Source organism: Ranitomeya variabilis, chromosome 2, assembly GCF_051348905.1.
Source record: "Ranitomeya variabilis isolate aRanVar5 chromosome 2, aRanVar5.hap1, whole genome shotgun sequence".
NCBI classification, from domain to species: Eukaryota; Metazoa; Chordata; class Amphibia; order Anura; family Dendrobatidae; genus Ranitomeya; species Ranitomeya variabilis.
Window position 1 is genome coordinate 1,090,599,007 of NC_135233.1, and position 21,180 is coordinate 1,090,620,186.

The 21,180-nt window shown below is 40.9% G+C and overlaps 1 protein-coding gene across 1 annotated transcript in view; it reads left to right on the top strand.

Moving 5' to 3' along the window:
- ELP3 (elongator acetyltransferase complex subunit 3) overlaps nt 1-21,180 on the top strand; it is a 107,003-nt gene that overhangs the window by 39,531 nt on the left and 46,292 nt on the right. Inside the window, exon 8 of the mRNA XM_077291742.1 lies at nt 12,978-13,139. Coding sequence (XP_077147857.1) covers nt 12,978-13,139 — 162 coding nt within the window. The remainder of the gene's footprint in view (nt 1-12,977; nt 13,140-21,180) is intronic.

Here is a 21,180-nt window from a genome sequence, read left to right on the forward strand (position 1 = left end):
ACCAAAATCTATCTCTCTGTGGAGCGGTAGTGGTCCTGCTGTGATTTGTATTCATTAGCCTTCTGACTGAGCACTCCGCCTTTTTGCTACAGGTGTTTTTAATCACAGCAGGACCACTACCCCTCCACAAAGAGATAGATTTTAGTCTAAAAGAGGACTCCTATTAGGTTCCCATTCAGATGAAGACTTTATTCTAAGAGAAGAATGGCATTGCTAGGTCCTGGAAACGAGAAATGCCTTACTGTGGCCTCCAGGTACACATGAATTGATAACAGCGAGAGCAGGCGCTGATGGGAGTATTCATCAGCCAGCGTCTGTGCTATAAATAAATTAAAAAAAAAAAATACTTTGGGTCTCTTCTATTTTTGATAACCAACACAGACAAAGCTGACAGCTGCAATCTGCAACCCTCAGTTGTCAGCTCTATCATGGCTGGTTATCAAGAGTAAAGGAGTCCCACCCTGGTTTTTTAAATTATTTAAATAATAATAATAAAAAACTACGTAGGGTCCCTCCCATTTTTTTGACAACCAGCCAAGCTAAAGCAAGCAGCTGAGGGCTGGTATTCTCAGACTGGTAAGGGGCCATAGATATTTCCCTCCCCTAGCCTAAAAATAGCAGCCAAGAGCTGCCCCAGAAAAGGCGCCAATCGGCTCTTCCCACTTTCCCTGGTGCGTTGCAAGTAGGGTAATATTTGTGGGGTTGATGTCAGCTTTGCGTTGTCAGCTGACATCAAACCCAGGGCTTAGTAATGGAGAGGCGTCTATGACAGTCCCGTTACTAACCCCATAGTTAGATTGTAAAAAATACACAGCCAGAATAAAATGCTTTATTTGAAAGAAAGACATTGACATCATTATTTGAAATAAAAATCAAAAAGCACCTTACGCCTAATCCACCAATGTCCATGTCGCCTATAAAAAAAACAGATTTGGATTTGATTTGGAGAGCAGTCACATCATTGATGTGACCACTATCCCGGCCAGCACGTAAGCGAGCGGTGTCGTAAGTGAGGTCACTGGGTTTTATCGGGTTTGAATTCTGGAGAACTTACGGCAGTGCAGTGCTAGACACTGGAGGAGCGATTACGCTCCTGCTGGTGTGTTCCGGCTGGCGGGGAGAGCGGACACTGATGTGACTGCTCTCCAAATCATCCGGATCATCATGTGACAGTATGGATTATCTTCACATCAGACAGGTGAGGGATATGGTTGTTTATGATTTTCCATTTTTTTCTAGGGGACATGGGCATCGGTGGATTAGGCGTAAGTATAACTGCTTTTTTTTTTGTTATTTCAACTAAAGGAGTCTGTGTCTGATTTTATTCTGGCTGTGTCTTTTTTACAATCTAACTATGGGGTTAGAAATGGGGGTGTCTTACTATTCTCCATTACTAACCTATGGGCATGATGTTAGCGGCCATAAAACAGCTGACATGAGCCCCACAACCATTACCCCACTTACCACTGCACCAAAGCAAGTTGGTAGAGTCGGGAAGAGCGCTTGAATTGGCGCGCCTAATAAATTTGCTATTTTTAGGCTGAGTAGAGGGCAATATCCATGGCCTCTTGCCAGTCTGAAAATACCAGCCCCCACTGTTCTCTTTAGCTTGGCTGGTTTTCAAAAATAGGGAGTGGAACTCCACATCGCTTTATTAAATTATTTAAACAATTAGAAAAAAAATGGCGTGTTGATTCCACTGTTCTTAATAACCAGCCATGATAAAACTGACAGCTGAGGGTTGCTGGCTGCAGCTGTCTGTTTTGCCTGCACTGGTTATCAAAAATAGAAGAGACCCCATGTAATTTTTTTTGTTTTTATTTATAGCACAGGTATTCTCATCAGCGTCGCTTGTTCTCACTTTTCTCAGTGACAACAGGCGTAGGTTGAGGGAGAGTAGTACTCTCTCATCAGCTGATGCGTGTGACTGTCGGTAACCTTTTAAACCGCCCATCCCAGCTTCTGTCACATGCTGTCATCTGACCGCGTGGGAACCGCAGCTCTCTGACCGGCGGTGATCTTGCAGCCAATCAGAGCCTGTCATTGCCGTGCTGTCATGCAGATGACAGCATGGCAAGCAATGGTTGTTCGGAGCCCCCTATTCATCTGAATGGGGTCCAGGTTCGGGTACCGTTCTGGTACTGAACCAAACTTTTTCTTTTAGCTATTTGGTCTAACCTGCCGGACTCGGAACGGCCACAGATTCGCCAATCACTAATCATGGGTCATCGAGTGTCCCTTCCTCATATTTTTGATATTGCACAGCAAAAAAATATTGCTTGGCACCATGTGGCCAGATGGACGCAGCAGTCGGCCGTGTGCGGCTACATCACAACTTTATTTTTCCCATTTCAAGCAAATTTTACAGTGATGATATATATTGTTTTACACGCCTGAAGAAAGTAATTGCTTATTACAAAAAAAAGAAATTATTCACATTTTATGTTGAATTAACCCATTTTTATACGTGCTGCAAGGAATAATAAAAGTATTCCCACGTTCAAAGAAAAAACACAACATTTTAATTGTTTTAACTCTTTTCCCCTAAGACAACTTGCTGTTGTAACCTGTAATGTCTCTGACGTGCCTTTGTTTTTCTTGACACCAACTAATATAAAGTGCTATTTTATCCCATTTGGGTGGGCTGTTTGCTTATGATAGGCACAGCTTGATCAGCACTTACATAGAAAATTGCTGCGTTAATAATTGTAGCATTTAGCACAAACTATTTAAAATGTCTCCTTGTTTGTTCTTAGTCTTTTTATAATTTATGTGCATACATAATCGTTACTGGCAGCTAGGATTGAACATTTAACTCTAACAAGTGAATATACACAAAAAGGAAAAAATAAACATTACAGTTATGCTGCGTCTGTGGGCTAAACTGCAAATATAATACTGCCCCTATGTACATGAATATAACTACTATAATACTGCCCCTATGTACAAGAAAATAACTACTATAATACTGCTCCTATGTACAAGAATATAACTACTATAATACTGCTCCAATGTACAAGAATATAACTACTATAATACTGCTCCTATGTACAAGAATATAACTACTATAATACTGCTCCTATGTACAAGAATATAACTACTATAATACTGCTCCTATGTACAAGAATATAACTACAATAATACTGCCCCTATGTACAAGAATATAACTACTATAATACTGCCCCTATGTACAAGAATATAACTACTATAATACTGCCCCTATGTACAAGAATATAACTACTATAATACTGCCCCTATGTACAAGAATATAACTACTATAATACTGCTCCTATGTACAAGAATATAACTACTATAATACTGCCCCTATGTACAAGAATATAACTACTATAATACTGCTCCTATGTACAAGAATATAACTACTATAATACTGCTCCAATGTACAAGAATATAACTACTATAATACTGCTCCTATGTACAAGAATATAACTACTATAATACTGCTCCTATGTACAAGAATATAACTACTATAATACTGCTCCTATGTACAAGAATATAACTACAATAATACTGCCCCTATGTACAAGAATATAACTACAATAATACTGCCCCTATGTACAAGAATATAACTACTATAATACTGCCCCTATGTACAAGAATATAACTACTATAATACTGCTCCTATGTACAAGAATATAACTACTATAATACTGCTCCTATGTACAAGAATATAACTACTATAATACTGCCCCTATGTACAAGAATATAACTACTATAATACTGCCCCTATGTACAAGAATATAACTACTATAATACTGCTCCTATGTACAAGAATATAACTACAATAATACTGCCCCTATGTACAAGAATATAACTACAATAATACTGCCCCTATGTACAAGAATATAACTACTATAATACTGCCCCTATGTACAAGAATATAACTACTATAATACTGCCCCTATGTACAAGAATATAACTACTATAATACTGCTCCTATGTACAAGAATATAACTACTATAATACTGCCCCTATGTACAAGAATATAACTACTATAATACTGCCCCTATGTACAAGAATATAACTACTATAATACTGCTCCTATGCACAAGAATATAACTACTATAATACTGCCCCTATGTACAAGAATATAACTACTATAATACTGCCCCTATGTACAGGAATATAACTACTATAATACTGCTCCTATGTACAAGAATATAACTACTATAATACTGCTCCTATGTACAAGAATATAACTACTATAATACTGCTCCTATGTACAAGAATATAACTACTATAATACTGCCCCTATGTACAGGAATATAACTACTATAATACTGCTCCTGTGTACAAGAATATAACTACTATAATACTGCTCCTATGTACAAGAATATAATTACTATAATACTGCTCCTATGTACAAGAATATAACTACTATAATACTGCCCCTATGTACAGGAATATAACTACTATAATACTGCTCCTATGTACAAGAATATAACTACTATAATACTGCTCCTATGTACAAGAATATAACTACTATAATACTGCTCCTATGTACAAGAATATAACTACTATAATACTGCTCCTATGTACAAGAATATAACTACTATAATACTGCCCCTATGTACAAGAATATAACTACTATAATACTGCCCCTATGTACAAGAATATAACTACTATAATACTGCTCCTATGTACAAGAATATAACTAATATAATACTGCTCCTATGTACAAGAATATAACTACTATAATACTGCTCCTATGTACAAGAATATAACTACTATAATACTGCCCCTATATACAAGAATATAACTACTATAATACTGCCCCTATATACAAGAATATAACTACTATAATACTGCTCCTATGTACAAGAATATAACTACTATAATACTGCCCCCTATGTACAAGAATAGAACTACTATAATACTGCTCCTATATACAAGAATATAACTACTATAATACTGCTCCTATATACAAGAATATAACTACTATAATACTGCCCCTATGTACAAGAATATAACTACTATAATACTGCCCCTATGTACAAGAATATAACTACTATAATACTGCCCCTATGTACAAGAATATAACTACTATAATACTGCCCCTATGTACAAGAATATAACTACTATAATACTGCCCCTATATACAAGAATATAACTGCTATAATACTGCTCCTATGTACAAGAATATAACTACTATAATACTGCCCCTATATACAAGAATATAACTGCTATAATACTGCTCCTATGTACAAGAATATAACTACTATAATACTGCCCCTATATACAAGAATATAACTACTATAATACTGCCCCTATGTACAAGAATATAACTACTATAATACTGCCCCTATGTACAAGAATATAACTACTATAATACTGCTCCCTATATACAAGAATATAACTACTATAATACTGCCCCTATGTACAAGAATATAACTACAATAATACTGCCCCTATGTACAAGAATATAACTACTATAATACTGCCCCTATGTACAAGAATATAACTACTATAATACTGCTCCTATGTACAAGAATATAACTACTATAATACTGCTCCTATGTACAAGAATATAACTACTATAATACTGCCCCTATGTACAAGAATATAACTACTATAATACTGCCCCCGATGTCAAAGACAGTTGTGACTTTTGTTTATTTGACGTCTCTTCGCTCACTGTTCTCTGACTCGGGGATTGTATTTTGGTCTCTCGGTCACAAGGGGGTTAAAAGTCTGAGTTCTGTTTCTGAGCTGTGGTCTCTCCCTGGGTCAAACCTTACAGGAACTCTCCCTTATCTCTGTAATTAATTGTCTTTCCCTTCACCAGGAATGAGATGAACTTGAATAAAGGACAATGCCGGATTATGCTCTGATGGAGTCCTATAATCTGCATTAACTTCTTTATAACCCGACTGAGTCACCGATGACAGACGAGACTAAAAGGGGGAATTATGTTGCTCTGCGCTGACGACTCCGCTGTGATGTTTGGTGCCGATGAATGCTTATTATTCATTGCTGCAGCAGTAAAGCGTTGTGGGAGTCCTATAGAGACGGCTTTTAATGTGCATTTTAAAGGCAAATATGCGAAAAGTTATTTGGCAATGGATTCACTTGGGCAGAGAAACACACGTCTCGTCCTTTTTTATAGTCAATGTTAAAATTTACCTTATACATTTTTATCTGGGCCTGACGTCACTCTTTCCTGTTGCAAAGCTCCAAATTCCCTGCACTGGCATAGATACAATTTCGGCTTGGTAGGAGCTTGTGCTGGGCACAGTCGAGTGTTTCCTTTTATGTGAAGGGGGCTGGCTTAGCTATCCTAATAAGCCAATCAGCCAGATTAGACAATGGCAGGAACAAAAAACACCGCCAGATTCTAGAAATCAGCAAATTGATTAGTAACAAATGGAATTAATTACTAATTTCACTAAATTTTACAGATTCAACATCAATTTCGGGTACCATAAAAACTGAGCTTTAAGAAATGTAACTTATGTAACGGTAAAGTTCGGCATCTGTACTGGACACCTACTGTTCGGGCACCGACACCGAACTTCACCAGGAAGTCCATATTATTGTTTGGATTCGACCCACTCCTCCCCCAATCACCTGGTGTTTCTTGCACTGTTATGTGCATGATAGCGCGGAAAACATTGGTTCTGCTCGGTAGTAAAATCATTACTGCTGGTTAAACAGACTCCGTACCCATGCTGACAAATGAGCCTGCAGCTGTGATCGGAGTTAAAAAGCGTACCTCTGGTCACTGGCGTCGGTTGGCTGATGGGACCACTACTCCCATCAGCCTACACCTGCTGCCTCTAATAACAGCGAGAGCAGGCAGTGGCTGATGGGAGTATTCATCAGCTGGTGCCTACACTCTAAGTAAATAATTAAAACAAAAAAGGACATGGGTTCTCTTGTATTTTTGATAACCAGCCAGGCAAAACTGACAGCTGTGGGTTGCAACCCTCGGCTGTCTTCTTTAGCAAGGCTGGTTATCAAGAATAGATGGGTCTCCACGCCGTATTTCAAATTATATAAATTAATAAAAAAAAAATGATATGGGGTCCCACCATTTTTTCCAACCAGCCAAGCTAAAGCAGACAACCGGGGGCTGGTATTCTCAGGCTGGTAAGGGGCCATGGATATTGCCCCCCCCAGCCTAAAGATGGCAGCCTGCAGTTGCCCAGAGAAAGTGAATCTATTAGATGACAGCGTGGCAAAGGCTTGAAGTTTGGGTCCCCAATTCAAGTAAATGGGGTGTGCCCAGGTACTGTTCTGGTAACCGAACCAGAATCTTTTTTTTCACTGTACAGCCGAACCCTCCGGAACCCGAACATCCAGGGGTCCGTCCATCTCTACTCAACAGATAATACTGTGTAACGAGTCCTCTCCAAAAAAAATTTAAAAAAATTTGTAAAGTTTTATACTGGTAACCCTAACCACTGCAAGTCTTGGTGGCATCAAAACAAAGGTGCTGCACAGAATTAAAAAAATAAAGTTGGCAAGAAATGAATCCTAGAGATGTCAGAGCTATGGTGACTTAAGGATTTAGGTTCTTTTGTAAACTTCAGGAAAAAAAACCTACACAGGATAAATAAGTAAATAAGAAGAATAATACTTGGGTATACAACATGCATGTCACTAAGCGGCATCCCTACAAGTACACACAAATATTAGCTGGTCCCCCTACATGTCCTTTCATCTCGAGCATGGGCTTCCCGTCACGTTCAGTTTTTTCTTTGCTGGTTGAGCGCTCCTGTATTATTTTTGTATAGTAGCTATTGTCTGCAGGTCTCGGCTCCGTGAAGCAGAGATGTATGGAGCGAGTTATATAAATGACCTTTTGAAAGCTTTTGTGAATTTTATAGATTTCCGGCTGTCGCACTGTAGAACAAGAACCTTACCTGCCCTCCTCACCGCTCGTTACAAAGACGCAGCACCAAGACACTGCTCAGATCGCATTCATTATGTGTCCATTGTTCGGAAAATGTAATACTGGCTTCTTTTCTGATCGAATATCCACCAAAGAGTGGGGAATGTCATGTTTTCGTTATGGCTTTGGATACGGAATCTGACAGCCTAATTTTTTTTTTATTTTATATTTTTTTATGAAATTGTATTTCTTGACTTTGAGTTCAGAGAGATTCAGGAGACACTGGAGATTCGTCTTCCCGGTTTCTTGATTTCTTATTACTTTATAGCCTTGTAGATTGGCAGCACTCGTGGGCAAGGGTCCTTTCTTATTCTTTATACGGTAGATTCACCTAAGGGAGGTGGGTGGTAAAACTTCTTGGCCCAGATGTTGAGCAGTTGTTGGGCAGCACGGACAGAGAATGTTGGTGCAGAGAGATTGACGGGTTGGAGCAATGGCTGGATGGCAGCTGGAACATTAGAGTATATACAGCAGAGAAGTCAAGAGAAACGCTCAGAAGTGATGATGCAGAGCTGACTGGATCCGGAAACCCGTGGGAGCGATCTAGCGGAGTTAAGCATTGTGGCAGGACCAAGAGGCACAGTGGAGCTGGGTACTTTGGGTGACTCCCTTGTAGTGATGTAGCAGAGCCAAGTAGCATAGCAGAGCTTTGAATATCAGGTGACTCGCTTGTAGAGATGAAGCGGGGAACAGCCGTGTAGGGTATGTTAGGTGAATCATTAATAGAGATCTAGTAGAGCCAAGTAACATATCTGAGCTTTGAATGTCAGGTGACTCACTAGTGGTGATGTAGCAGAGCCCAGCAGCACAGCAGAGCTGGGAATGTGAGGAGACTCACTAGTAATCTAGTTTCGTGTGGCACAGCAAAGTAGGACCTGTCCGATGACTCTGTAAGCTGGGTATGTTAGATGACTCCTTGGTAATGATGGAGCAGAGCCTATTAGCATAACTTAGCTTTCGATGTTAGGTGAGTCGCTTGTAGTGATGTAGCAGAGGACAGCCATGTAGAGTATGTCAGGTTACTTAGTAATGGTGATCTAGTAGAGCCAAGTTGACTGGCTAGTAGTTAATGTAGCAGAGCCCAGCAGCACTGCAGAGCTGGGAATGTCACTAGTAACCCAGTTTTGTGGAGCATAGCGTGAAACTCCTCAGTAGTAGGTCTCTCGCCAACTACCTGAATATTTAGGTGCCTTGGCGCCACCTGAACCAGTCAATAAGGGCTGTGAAAGTGACCTCCGCTATGTGCTCATGTCCTCCAGGACCGTACTTGTTCTCTTCTTTTGTCTGATGTTATAGCTTGAATAATAGTTGCTGAAATTGATATGGGTGAGCTGTCAATCAACTGGAGCAGGCCGGGGAGCAGCTGCCGGAGGCGGGGGAGCAGCTGGCCGTAGGTGGGGGCAGCTGGCAGGAGGCTTTGGAACAGTTGGCCATAGGTGGGGGGCAGCTGTCTGGAGGCGGGGAGCAGCTGGCGGGGGTGGGGCAGCTGGCCGGGGGCAGTGGAGCAGCTGGCCGGAGGCTTTGGAGCAGCTGTCTGGAGTCGGGGAGCAGCTCGCTGGAGACTTTGGAGCAGCTGGCCGGGGGCGGTTCAGCAGCTGGCCGGGGGCGGTGGGGCAGTTGGCCGTAGGTGGGGGCAGCTGGCAGGAGGCTTTGGAACAGCTGGCCGTAGGTGGGGGGCAGCTGTCTGGAGGCGGGGAGCAGCTGGCCGGGGGCAGTGGAACAGCTCGCTGGAGGCTTTGGAACAGCTGGCCGTAGGTGGGGGGCAGCTGTCTGGATGCTGGGAGCAGCTGGCGGGGGTGGGGCAGCTGGCCGGGGGCAGTGGAGCAGCTGGCCGGAGGCTTTGGAGCAGCTGTCTGGAGTCGGGGAGCAGCTCGCTGGAGACTTTGGAGCAGCTGGCCGGGGGCGGTTCAGCAGCTGGCCGGGGGCGGTGGGGCAGTTGGCCGTAGGTGGGGGCAGCTGGCAGGAGGCTTTGGAACAGATGGCCGTAGGTGGGGAGCAGCTGGCCGGGGGCAGTGGAACAGCTCGCTGGAGGCTTTGGAACAGCTGGCCGTAGGTGGGGGGCAGCTGTCTGGAGGCGGGGAGCAGCTGGCCGGGGGCGGTGGAGCAGCTGGCCGGGGGCGGTGGAGCAGCTGGCCGGGGGCGGTGGAGCAGCTGGCCGGGGGGCGGTAGAGCAGCTGGCCGGGGGCGGTGGAGCAGCTGGCCGGAGGCTTTGGAACAGCTGGTCGTAGGCCGGGGGGAGCAGCTGGCCATAGGTGGGGGCAACTGGCCTTAGGGGGGAGTGGCAGCTGGCCGAGGCGGGTAAAACATACCTGACTGCAATCATACAGCCAGGACTGATAAATGCTGACTGGTTTGGACATTAAACAATATTGCCCTTAAAGGGAATCTAAAGTAAATAACATTAAGGACTCTAAAAAACGAAAAGGAAAAAACAAAGAATCGGTAGTAAATATTTTGATTAAAGGGACACTTATCAGCTGATTGTTTGGATCCGTACTTTTTGTGATATTTGAACCGCCCCATGTAAACACTTACAAATGGACGGAAAACTTATTTCTATACAATAGCTGGGGTTTTTTTGTTTTGTTTTTTAATGACCAGGAGGCAAAGTAGTTCTTGTGTGGGAGTTTAAGCAAACGCAAAGAACATTCTAGAAAAAAAAAATCAATTTTTATGTGTAATTAGTTTTATTAAGAGCAATCAATTTGTCCAAGATCTCGAGTGGACAGAAAACTGCAATTGAACCCTGCGTGATGAGCCGTAATGTGTCACACGAGCGAGCGCAGAGCCTGGCGCTCTGCTAATGCCGCTCTGAGATTTTAGTGAGCAAACTACAAATGGTAGCGGTATTTTGTTTATCTGGGATGTACGGTATGTTTTTTTTTTTTTTTGCAAGGGAAGAGTACGTTTCAAAGAGACTCAGCATTTTTTTTTTTAAAAAAAGATCTGATGTTCCAGTTATGAGAAATCTAGAATGGAAGCCGCAAACAAATGAGGCTGGAAAATGAAACTGCTATAACTCTGCTTATTCTGTCTCATTCTGTACAGCGAAGCTGTCAAGTCAGCTGCAGAGTTACCTTTGTGTAAAGGATGTTTTCCACTTGATAATAAACAGCGAGGACTCTCCCTCCCCAAGCCCAGAGTCAACTGCTCGGATTTTATGGCTGCAGTTGTCATGTCTCGTTAAAAGCACACATCACCGTATTAGCCAATCACGTAGCTCAGTGAGGTAGATGGCATGAGCTGCTAAGCTCGGTGATTGACTGCAGCGGTGTTGAGCACACTCGATGTGATGTCACAGCTCCAGCCAAAACACCGAGACCAAAGCAGCAGCAGGGAACGGACACTGGACCTGGAAAGGTTTTGAGCGCAGTATGAGCATGCTATGACTAACTGCACATACCGCGCTCTAAACACAGGAGAATTGTTTCCTTTTCCATGTGCTGGATGTTTTTAATTTTCATCCAAAACACAGTTTTTTTATATTTTTCATCCAACACAGAGTGTCGGATCATTTCCTATTTTTTCTGCAGTATTTATAGTAGTTATATTCTTGTACATAGGAGCAGTATTATAGTAGTTATATTCTTATACATAGGGGCAGTATTATAGTAGTTATATTCTTGTACATAGGGGCAGTATTATAGTAGTTATATTCTTGTACATAGGAGCAGTATTATAGTAGTTATATTCTTGTACATAGGGGCAGTATTATAGTAGTTATATTCTTGTACACAGGAGCAGTATTATAGTAGTTATATTCCTGTACATAGGAGCAGTATTATAGTAGTTATATTCTTGTACATAGGAGCAGTATTATAGTAGTTATATTCTTGTACATAGGAGCAGTATTCTAGTAGTTATATTCTTGCACATAGGGGGCAGAATTATAGTAGTTGTATTCTTGTACATAGGAGCAGTATTATAGTAGTTATGTTCTTGTACATAGGGGGCAGTATTATAGTAGTTATATTCTTGCACATAGGAGCAGTATTATAGTAGTTATATTCTTGTACATAGGAGCAGTATTATAGTAGTTATGTTCTTGTACATAGGGGGCAGTATTATAGTAGTTATATTGTTGTACATAGGGGGCAGTATTATAGTAGTTATATTCTTGTACATAGGAGCAGTATTATAGTAGTTATATTCTTGTACATAGGAGCAGTATTATAGTAGTTATATTCTTGTACATAGGAGCAGTATTATAGTAGTTATATTCTTGTACATAGGGGCAGTATTATAGTAGTTATATTCTTGTACATAGGGGCAGTATAATAGTAGTTATATTCTTGTACATAGAGGCAGTATTATAGTAGTTATATTCTTGTATATAGGGGGCAGTATTATAGTAGTTATATTCTTGTACATAGGAGCAGTATTATAGTAGTTATATTCTCGTACATAGGAGCAGTATTATAGTAGTTATATTCTTGTACATAGGGGCAGTATTATAGTAGTTATATTCTTGTACATAGGGGCAGTATAATAGAAGTTATATTCTTGTACATTGAGGCAGTATTATAGTAGTTATATTCTTGTACATAGGGGCAGTATTATAGTAGTTATATTCTAGTACATAGGAGCAGTATTATAGTAGTTATATTCTTGTACATAGGAGCAGTATTATAGTAGTTATATTCTTGTACATAGGGGCAGTATTATAGTAGTTATATTCTTGTACATAGGAGCAGTATTATAGTAGTTATATTCTTGTACATAGGGGCAGTATTATAGTAGTTATATTCTTGTACATAGGAGCAGTATTATAGTAGTTATATTCTTGTATATAGGGGCAGTATTATAGTAGTTATATTCTTGTACATAGGAGCAGTATTATAGTAGTTATATTCTTGTACATAGGGGCAGTATTATAGTGGTTATATTCTTGTACATAGGAGCAGTATTATAGTAGTTATGTTCTTGTACATAGGGAAAATATTATAAGAGTAGTTTTCTTGTACACAGGGTACTGTCATGATTGGGCTAGGGTTATCGGGGGATTTTGTGTTTCACTGCTGCAGTTTTTTTGTCTTACGTCTTCATTGTTTTGTTGTGTCCTCAGATATTCTGAAAGGAGTAACACGAAGTGTGTGGGGATCACCATCGAGACCAGGCCGGATTACTGTCTGAAGCGGCACCTGAGCGACATGTTATGCTACGGCTGCACCAGGCTGGAAATAGGAGTACAGAGTGTATATGAAGACGTAGCAAGGGATACTAATCGGTAAGTGATGTGATGACTTGATTACGGGGTTAATTTTTCTAATAAATTGAACCCCCAGGTAATATGTGATGGTCCATAGTGGTTAAACTGTAATTAAAGGGGATGTAGCCAAATGTGAATAAATGTCTCTTTAAGAATGCCTAGTGCATGCTGGGATATTGAGACAGGACATCGGGGGTAGGCGCTGTGGTCACTGCTGCAGCTGCTATTCCTGCTGTGAAACAAAGCGTCATCAGTCATATCTCGGCTGGGCTAGTCCAAAATCCTTGCTGGGCTAGTCCCTGTCCTACTTGAGCGTGTGCCGGTTGGTAGTCAGTCCTGACGCATGCTCATTATGTGCCTCCTGCTCACTGAGTTATGTTCTTTTGAATGCTCACTGACCTTACACTTCTTCGCCGGCACTAAAGAGAATTAAGAAGCTGGCAAGAGAGCGCACTGTCAGTGCTCATGGAAAAGGAGAGAAGTGAGAGCAGAGATCAGCCCCCGAACCAGATGTCACTGATGACAGTGCGCTTCCAAAAGAGTATAGTACTGGGAGCACATGAACAGGATATAAGGGGACAGTCTTTGCTCTTCTTTTATTCCCACTGCTCCCCTAAGAATTAGTTTGTTTGTTTTTTTATTAATTTTATTTTAATTCACGGTAATGTTGCAAATATGGGCCTTTTTTATTTTGTGTCAATTTTTATGCTTTTTTTATCATGGGGTGATATTCAGTGTAGTAATGCAGAGTACAATAAAGACATGCCTCCGAGGAATCCCGTGAACTGCGCCCCCTTGTAAAGACACTAAAAATCTGCACTGAAGGAAAAGGACCAAATCTCTGCAACTGTATGGCTGATCTTTAAAAAAAAGAAAAGAAAAGAAAAAGAAAAGAAAGGTAAAACTGAGTACCCAGGAGAGCAACCGGAGTAAAATGAGTGCAAAAACTGGACACTTTTGACAAGGTCTTTTGTAAAGGAGTCATTTTATCTTCATAAGTGGGTAAGGCGCTACGTAATTTACCTCGCCGAGAACAGAGGGATTTTTAAAGGTAATGTTTGATCGGAAAACGACTTATTGTTTTTATAACGTTTTTGTATTATTTTAAATGTTTTATTTTCTTCATATCACAATGTTTATTAAAAATGAGAAATATTGCAGTTTTTACACCGGCCGCTGGGGCTTGCTTAGTCTAGAACTTTCGGCTGTTTTAGGAAACAATACATGTACATTAGCTGCAATGAAGGGACTGTGACCCTATCTGTTGTGTTGAAGCATTTAATGAATGTGTGCAATGGTCACTGGGCAAGGAGGGGGTAACGGTGAGCTGTGACATCACCTATTGTGAATGGTGGATCCTGTGTTATCTACTGTATATAGAGGTGTTATCAGTCATTGTACAGGAGGAGGAGGTGAGCTGTGACATCACCTATTGTGAATGGTGGATCCTGTGTTATCTACTGTATATAGAGGTGTTATCAGTCATTGCACAGGAGGAGGAGGTGAGCTGTGACATCACCTATTGTGAATGGTGGCTCCTGTGTTATCTACTGTATATAGAGGTGTTATCAGTCATTGTACAGGAGGAGGAGGTGAGCTGTGACATCACCTATTGTGAATGGTGGATCTTGTGTTATCTACTGTATAGAGGTGTTATCAGTCATTGTACAGGAGGAGGAGGTGAGCTGTGACATCACCTATTGTGAATGGTGGATCCTGTGTTATCTACTGTATATAGAGGTGTTATCAGTCATTGTACAGGAGGAGGAGGTGAGCTGTGACATCACCTATTGTGAATGGTGGATCTTGTGTTATTTACTGTATATAGAGGTGTTATCAGTCATTGTACAGGAGGAGGTGAGCTGTGACATCCCCTATTGTGAATAGTGGATCCTGTGTTATCTACTGTATATAGAGGTGTTATCAGTCATTGTACAGGAGGAGGAGGTGAGCTGTGACATCACCTATTGTGAATGGTGGATCCCGTGTTATCTACTGTATATAGAGGTGTTATCAGTCATTGTACAGGAGGAGGTGAGCTGTGACATCCCCTATTGTGAATAGTGGATCCTGTGTTATCTACTGTATATAGAGGTGTTATCAGTCATTGTACAGGAGGAGGAGGTGAGCTGTGACATCACCTATTGTGAATGGTGGATCCTGTGTTATCTACTGTATATAGAGGTGTTATCAGTCATTGTACAGGAGGAGGTGGTGAGCTGTGATATCACCTATTGTGAATGGTGGATCCTGTGTTATCTACTGTATATAGAGGTGTTATCAGTGATTGTACAGGAGGAGGAGGTGAGCTGTGATATCACCTATTGTGAATGGTGGATCTTGTGTTATCTACTGTATAGAGGTGTTATCAGTCATTGTACAGGAGGAGGAGGTGAGCTGTGATATCACCTATTGTGAATGGTGGATCTTGTGTTATCTACTGTATATAGAGGTGTTATCAGTCATTGTACAGGAGGAGGAGGAGAGCTGTGACATCACCTATTGTGAGTAGTGGATCCTGTGTTATCTACTGTATATAGAGGTGTTATCAGTCATTGTACAGGAGGAGGAGGTGAGCTGTGACATCACCTATTGTGAATGGTGGATCCTGTGTTATCTACTGTATATAGAGGTGTTATCAGTCATTGTACAGGAGGAGGTGAGCTGTGACATCCCCTATTGTGAATAGTGGATCCTGTGTTATCTACTGTATATAGAGGTGTTATCAGTCATTGTACAGGAGGAGGAGGTGAGCTGTGACATCACCTATTGTGAATGGTGGATCCTGTGTTATCTACTGTATATAGAGGTGTTATCAGTCATTGTACAGGAGGAGGTGAGCTGTGACATCCCCTATTGTGAATAGTGGATCCTGTGTTATCTACTGTATATAGAGGTGTTATCAGTCATTGTACAGGAGGAGGAGGTGAGCTGTGACATCACCTATTGTGAATGGTGGATCCTGTGTTATCTACTGTATATAGAGGTGTTATCAGTCATTGTACAGGAGGAGGTGAGCTGTGACATCCCCTATTGTGAATAGTGGATCCTGTGTTATCTACTGTATATAGAGGTGTTATCAGTCATTGTACAGGAGGAGGAGGTGAGCTGTGACATCACCTATTGTGAATGGTGGATCCTGTGTTATCTACTGTATATAGAGATGTCATCATTGTACAGGAGGAGGAGGAGGTGAGCTGTGACATCATCTATTGTGTGTATAGGTGTTATCAGTCATTGTACAGAAGGAGGAGGAGGTGAGCTGTAATACCTTTTGTGATTGGTGGATTCTGTGTTGTCAGCTGTGTATAGAGTTGTTACCTGTCAGTGTAACCCTACCTCTGCTGATAATGAACCTGCTGATAACTCTCCCAGAAAGGTCAGCAAGTGTGAGTCTGAAAAGCTCTATTGGCCAGTATTTTGATTTTTTATTTAAATAAAGATTATGAGATGGGGAAAAAATCTTTGCCCAAATTAAAAAGATCCATGTAACTCAATAGTCTGAGTTAAAGAATGAGTAATTCTCTGAAAACACATTCCCTTTAATTTTATAGTTTAATGCTTGTATCGGCCACTTTTTGCAGTCCATCATGGGTAGGTAGGTTTCCTAGGCAAGCTGCGCGTGTGTACAAGCTCCTAGCTGTTTGATTTGCATCTGGCCGGATCACTGCAACAACCAATCTTCTCAAATAAAGCTGCAGTGTAAAGCATTGTGGAAAAGCAGTAGAAGGCTTAAAGGCAAAGATAACATGGCTTAAAGGCAAAGGTAACCATACAGAATTGGTGGTAAAAAATCCTCTTGTCACCTATTCACTCCATGTTTATGCAAAAGGTTCCAGTTTGAGATGTTTCCGGGATTGCAATTTCCCATCTTTCCAGGTATGAGAGTTTTGGGGTTTCTGGTCCTGCTCATTTTCCGGTTTCTTTTGAGGTTCTGCAGTTCGCCAGACCCCATAAAAACTTTTTCTTTAGCTGATGCTGAAAGTTTCTAATATGAAGGTTTAGAATAAGCTGCTCACAAGTCTGGAAAAGTAGAAGCGAACGAGTGGGCGGAAGAAGATGTGAGATAACCGTCCTGCCAAGGTGCTAGATCAGCGCAATCAATAAATCCTTTAACTGTAAGACTTGTAATCTTGGCTTTCCTTGACCTCCATTATATTAATGCCTGTCCTTGTCACAAAGCTGGCAATAGTCTCGCCCTTCGTCACAGTGAACTGTGCAGACGAGGGAAGGGAAGAAAGTCGGGCTCGGCGAGCCGCGCGAGTGTACAAAATTTGTGAATGATGATATCGTCCTGTCCGATACAAAGAAAAGTTCTACAACTTTGGAATGTGCTTTGGAACTTCACGCGTGCAGCGTGCAGTGAATATGGACATTCTTGATGATAAAACCTTTACACGCGTAGCACAACTGTTAGGCTACATCTGGGGTCTGCAAGCTTTAGCACTATGTGGGACCTGTGTGTATAATCTCTTTCACATGCTAATGAAATATCGCCAGACTCTGTTCTAGGATGGCCAGTTTTATCGGTATGATTCCCAGTAGGGTATTATAACAGGCTGTCAAGGCCCAACAAGTTTAAAGGGGTTCTATGAGAATGTGATAAAAATGTTCACCGTCACATATTTCAAACTGCAACCTGAAGAAAACGCCAACTGAAACATGTGTCTCCACTGTCAGAGGAGCAGCATGGTGAACAAACATAACTGATCTGCTCACTCGGCAGTGAGCACAATGGGTTTATGTTTTTGTTCTCCTGCACCATCTTGCTTCATGCCCATTTGTAAACACGTTCTTCTCAGTCACTCTGAGATAAATACAGCCTAATGTAGAGACTGACCGAGCTAACAGCCGGGTGAAGCTGGAGGAAATTACGCATTTTCTCAATCCTGAGAGAGCAGAGCAGATCAGGACGCTGCTCCTCTGACAGCTGAGACACACTCAAAGAGTTTTTTGCAGGCTACATCCCTTCCTGATAGGTGACTAGTATTCGTTGCTGTTTGAAATATGTGACAGCAATCATTATTCTCCGAAATCCACTTTAAAGTTTTATTCCCAAAATATCAACTTTGATTCAGTGGCTTAAAATCCTAAATGAAGTAAATGCAATTAATTCTCCGACTTAAAACTATAGTTGGGTCTTTATACTATCTGAAAGACAATATCATGGGGTACACAAAAATTACATTTATTGATATATTATTAGAAACTTTGCACAGCATTGTGTCTCCCCTTGTAGGCTCCTCCTGGGCGTAACCATAACTTCCCCTTGTAGGCTCCTCCAGTGATATAATAACTGGAATATAGCAGTATATTGTACACGTGATCCGATTTTAAGGAGACTAAATAAAAAAGCGAAATGTTAAAGGTTTTTCAAGATATATAAAAAAAAAACATTACCTGTAACAAAGTCAAATTTTCAATGCAATTAATGCTGTGAAAACAAAATACATAATTAAAAATAATGGTGGAATTTAGTTTTTTCCCACCTTTTCTCCACTATTTTTATTTTCTTTTTTTTAATATTTTTCAGTACATACGGTAATATAGTAAAATAGTTGGCGTGATTCGAAAGTATAAATATCGAGCCATGCTACGGCTTTATGGACGGTAAAAAAAACAACAAACTTATGGCTCTTGCAAGAAGTGGAGGAAGAAAAATGATTATTGGAGAAGGGTCATCGTGACCCGTGTTCTTTAAAGTAACATCTCTCGGCCCCCTGTGTAATTAATGATCGATGCACATGACCGTTCTTCCGGATAACGCAGGAACGCTGCCATGTTTAAGTGCTTCTTCTTCTTTGTGAAGAGAATGTAGAATTAATAAAAGTTTATGGTGAGCAGATAAGAGCCTCTTACCTGTCTGCGAGGAAAGTGAATTATCCTGTCTATTAGTTATCCATGAAGTGCCGTCATTACTGGAGAAACCATTCTTTACATCTTATATATAACTCAGGGCCCAAGAGAATCTGTGTAAAAGACAGGGTGCCATTGTCTGCACTTCCCACCGATTCGTTACAATTCTCTGCAAAATGTCAAGCACCCCTCCATAATACTGAAGAGGGGACTCAAGGGGACATATCCTCGCCGACCTGTATATCTCAAGCTGATCTGTACTAGAGAGGACACCTGGGCCATACCTGCAGTTAGAGACTTCACGGGTACGGACACTTTGGCAACCGGAACCGCTTTTATAGTTTAAAGAAAGTTTGTAAAGTTTGAGGAAAGTTTTGTAAGGTTTGATGAGCGTTTTGTTAGGTTTGAGGAAAGTTTTCTAAGGTCGAGGAAAGTTTTGTATGGTTTGAGGAAAGTTTTGTAAGGTTTGAGGAGCGTTTTGTAAGGATTGAGGAAAGTTTTGTATGGTTTGAGGAAAGTTTTGTAAGGTTTGGGGAGCGTTTTGTTAGGTTTGTGGAAAGTTTTGTAAGGTCGAGGAAAGTTTTGTATGGTTTGAGGAAAGTTTTGTAAATGCCCTTGATTTTAAAAAGATCTTTGACTGTTTTATGTATAAAGATCAATGTCTTGACAAACTTTTTCTTCCACTAGTCCCTTATGTTAGAGCAGCCTGAAAGGTCACAGAATCGGACTACATATGGCTTGTTGATAGTCTGTAACCATAGAGATGCATAGGTCTTCATTGGAACTATATACATAAAATGAATGCTGTGTTGATTACATGAGTGGGGCAGACACTGGAGATATTGAATGCAAGCATAAATCTAAAAAAATAGAAAATTATAACTTTTTCTTCAATTTTAGTTCTACAAAGAGTTCCCCCCTATGGAATTCCGGTGGCCACCATGCACCAGACATATTACAGTATGTCGCTGTTGAAGTTTCCTTTTTTCCCGATAAGTGCTGTAAATTTATGACACTTTGGTTGTGATTGATCAAGAACGACAAGTGGCATTCTCCTCCATTTTGCCTGGAGTAGGATTTGTGACACAAGGAATGCCACAGCTCGTCGCATCCCCACTCTGCTCATTTTTGGCAATACTGGTCTAAACTCACATGCAGATGGCAAAAGTCTCTTTTTTTTTTGCACAACCCCACATTGCGCATATTTTGCTACTTTTCAATTTGCTCCAGAATTTTGACGTAATCGCTTTGATGAATCTGGGACCTTGTGCTGGACTTGAACTCTGCAATGTGGCAAGTTTGACATAACCAGGGACCCCGGGGAGAAAAAAAACATGTTCTCTAGAAATCTTTTATGATTTATTGAAGGACAGATCATGTAAAAAAAATAGTCATTGCCAAAAGTGTTGGCACACTTGAAATTGTTCCTGAAAATGAAGTTTTTCTGCCTGAAAATTTGCAGTTACACACGTTTTGTTACACAAGTTTATTTCCTTTGTGTGCATTGGAACAACACAAAAAATACAGAGAAAAAAAAGACAAATTGGACATAATTTTACATAAAACTCCAAAATTGTTGGCTCCCTTGATGTATTATTTGGTTGCATAACCTTTTGGAATAAATAACGGCAATCAATTGTTTCCTATAACCATCAACAAGCTTCTTAAGCCTCTCAGCTGGAATTTTGGAGCTTTTTTGAAAAGTGCTCCATATCTCTAATATGTGAAGGCGCCTTCTCCCAACAGCAATTTTAAGATGTCTCCACCGGTGATCAATGGGATTTAGATCCGGACTCATTGCTGTCACTTCAGAACTCTCCAGGGCTTTGTTTCCGTCTGTTACTTCTTGAAGTAGGTTTGGGGGCGAGGTAGTGCTGGAAGTTTTCTGACACTGGGCACTACATTGTGACCTTCAGATTTCATGATGCATTGTACACAGTCAAGGCTCCCAGTGCCAGAGGCAGCGATACAACCCCTAAACATCTTTGAACCTCCACCATATTTGACTGTAGGTACTGTGTTCTTTTCTTTCTAGGCCTCATTCCGTTTTTGGTAAACAGTAGAATGATGTGCTTTACCAAAAAGCTCTATCTGGTCTCGTCTGTCCACAAGACACGTTCCCAGAAGGATTTTGGCTTACTCACATTTTGTTAAACTGCAGTCTAGCTTGGTCTCCTGCCATAGCGTTTCATCTCATTCACAT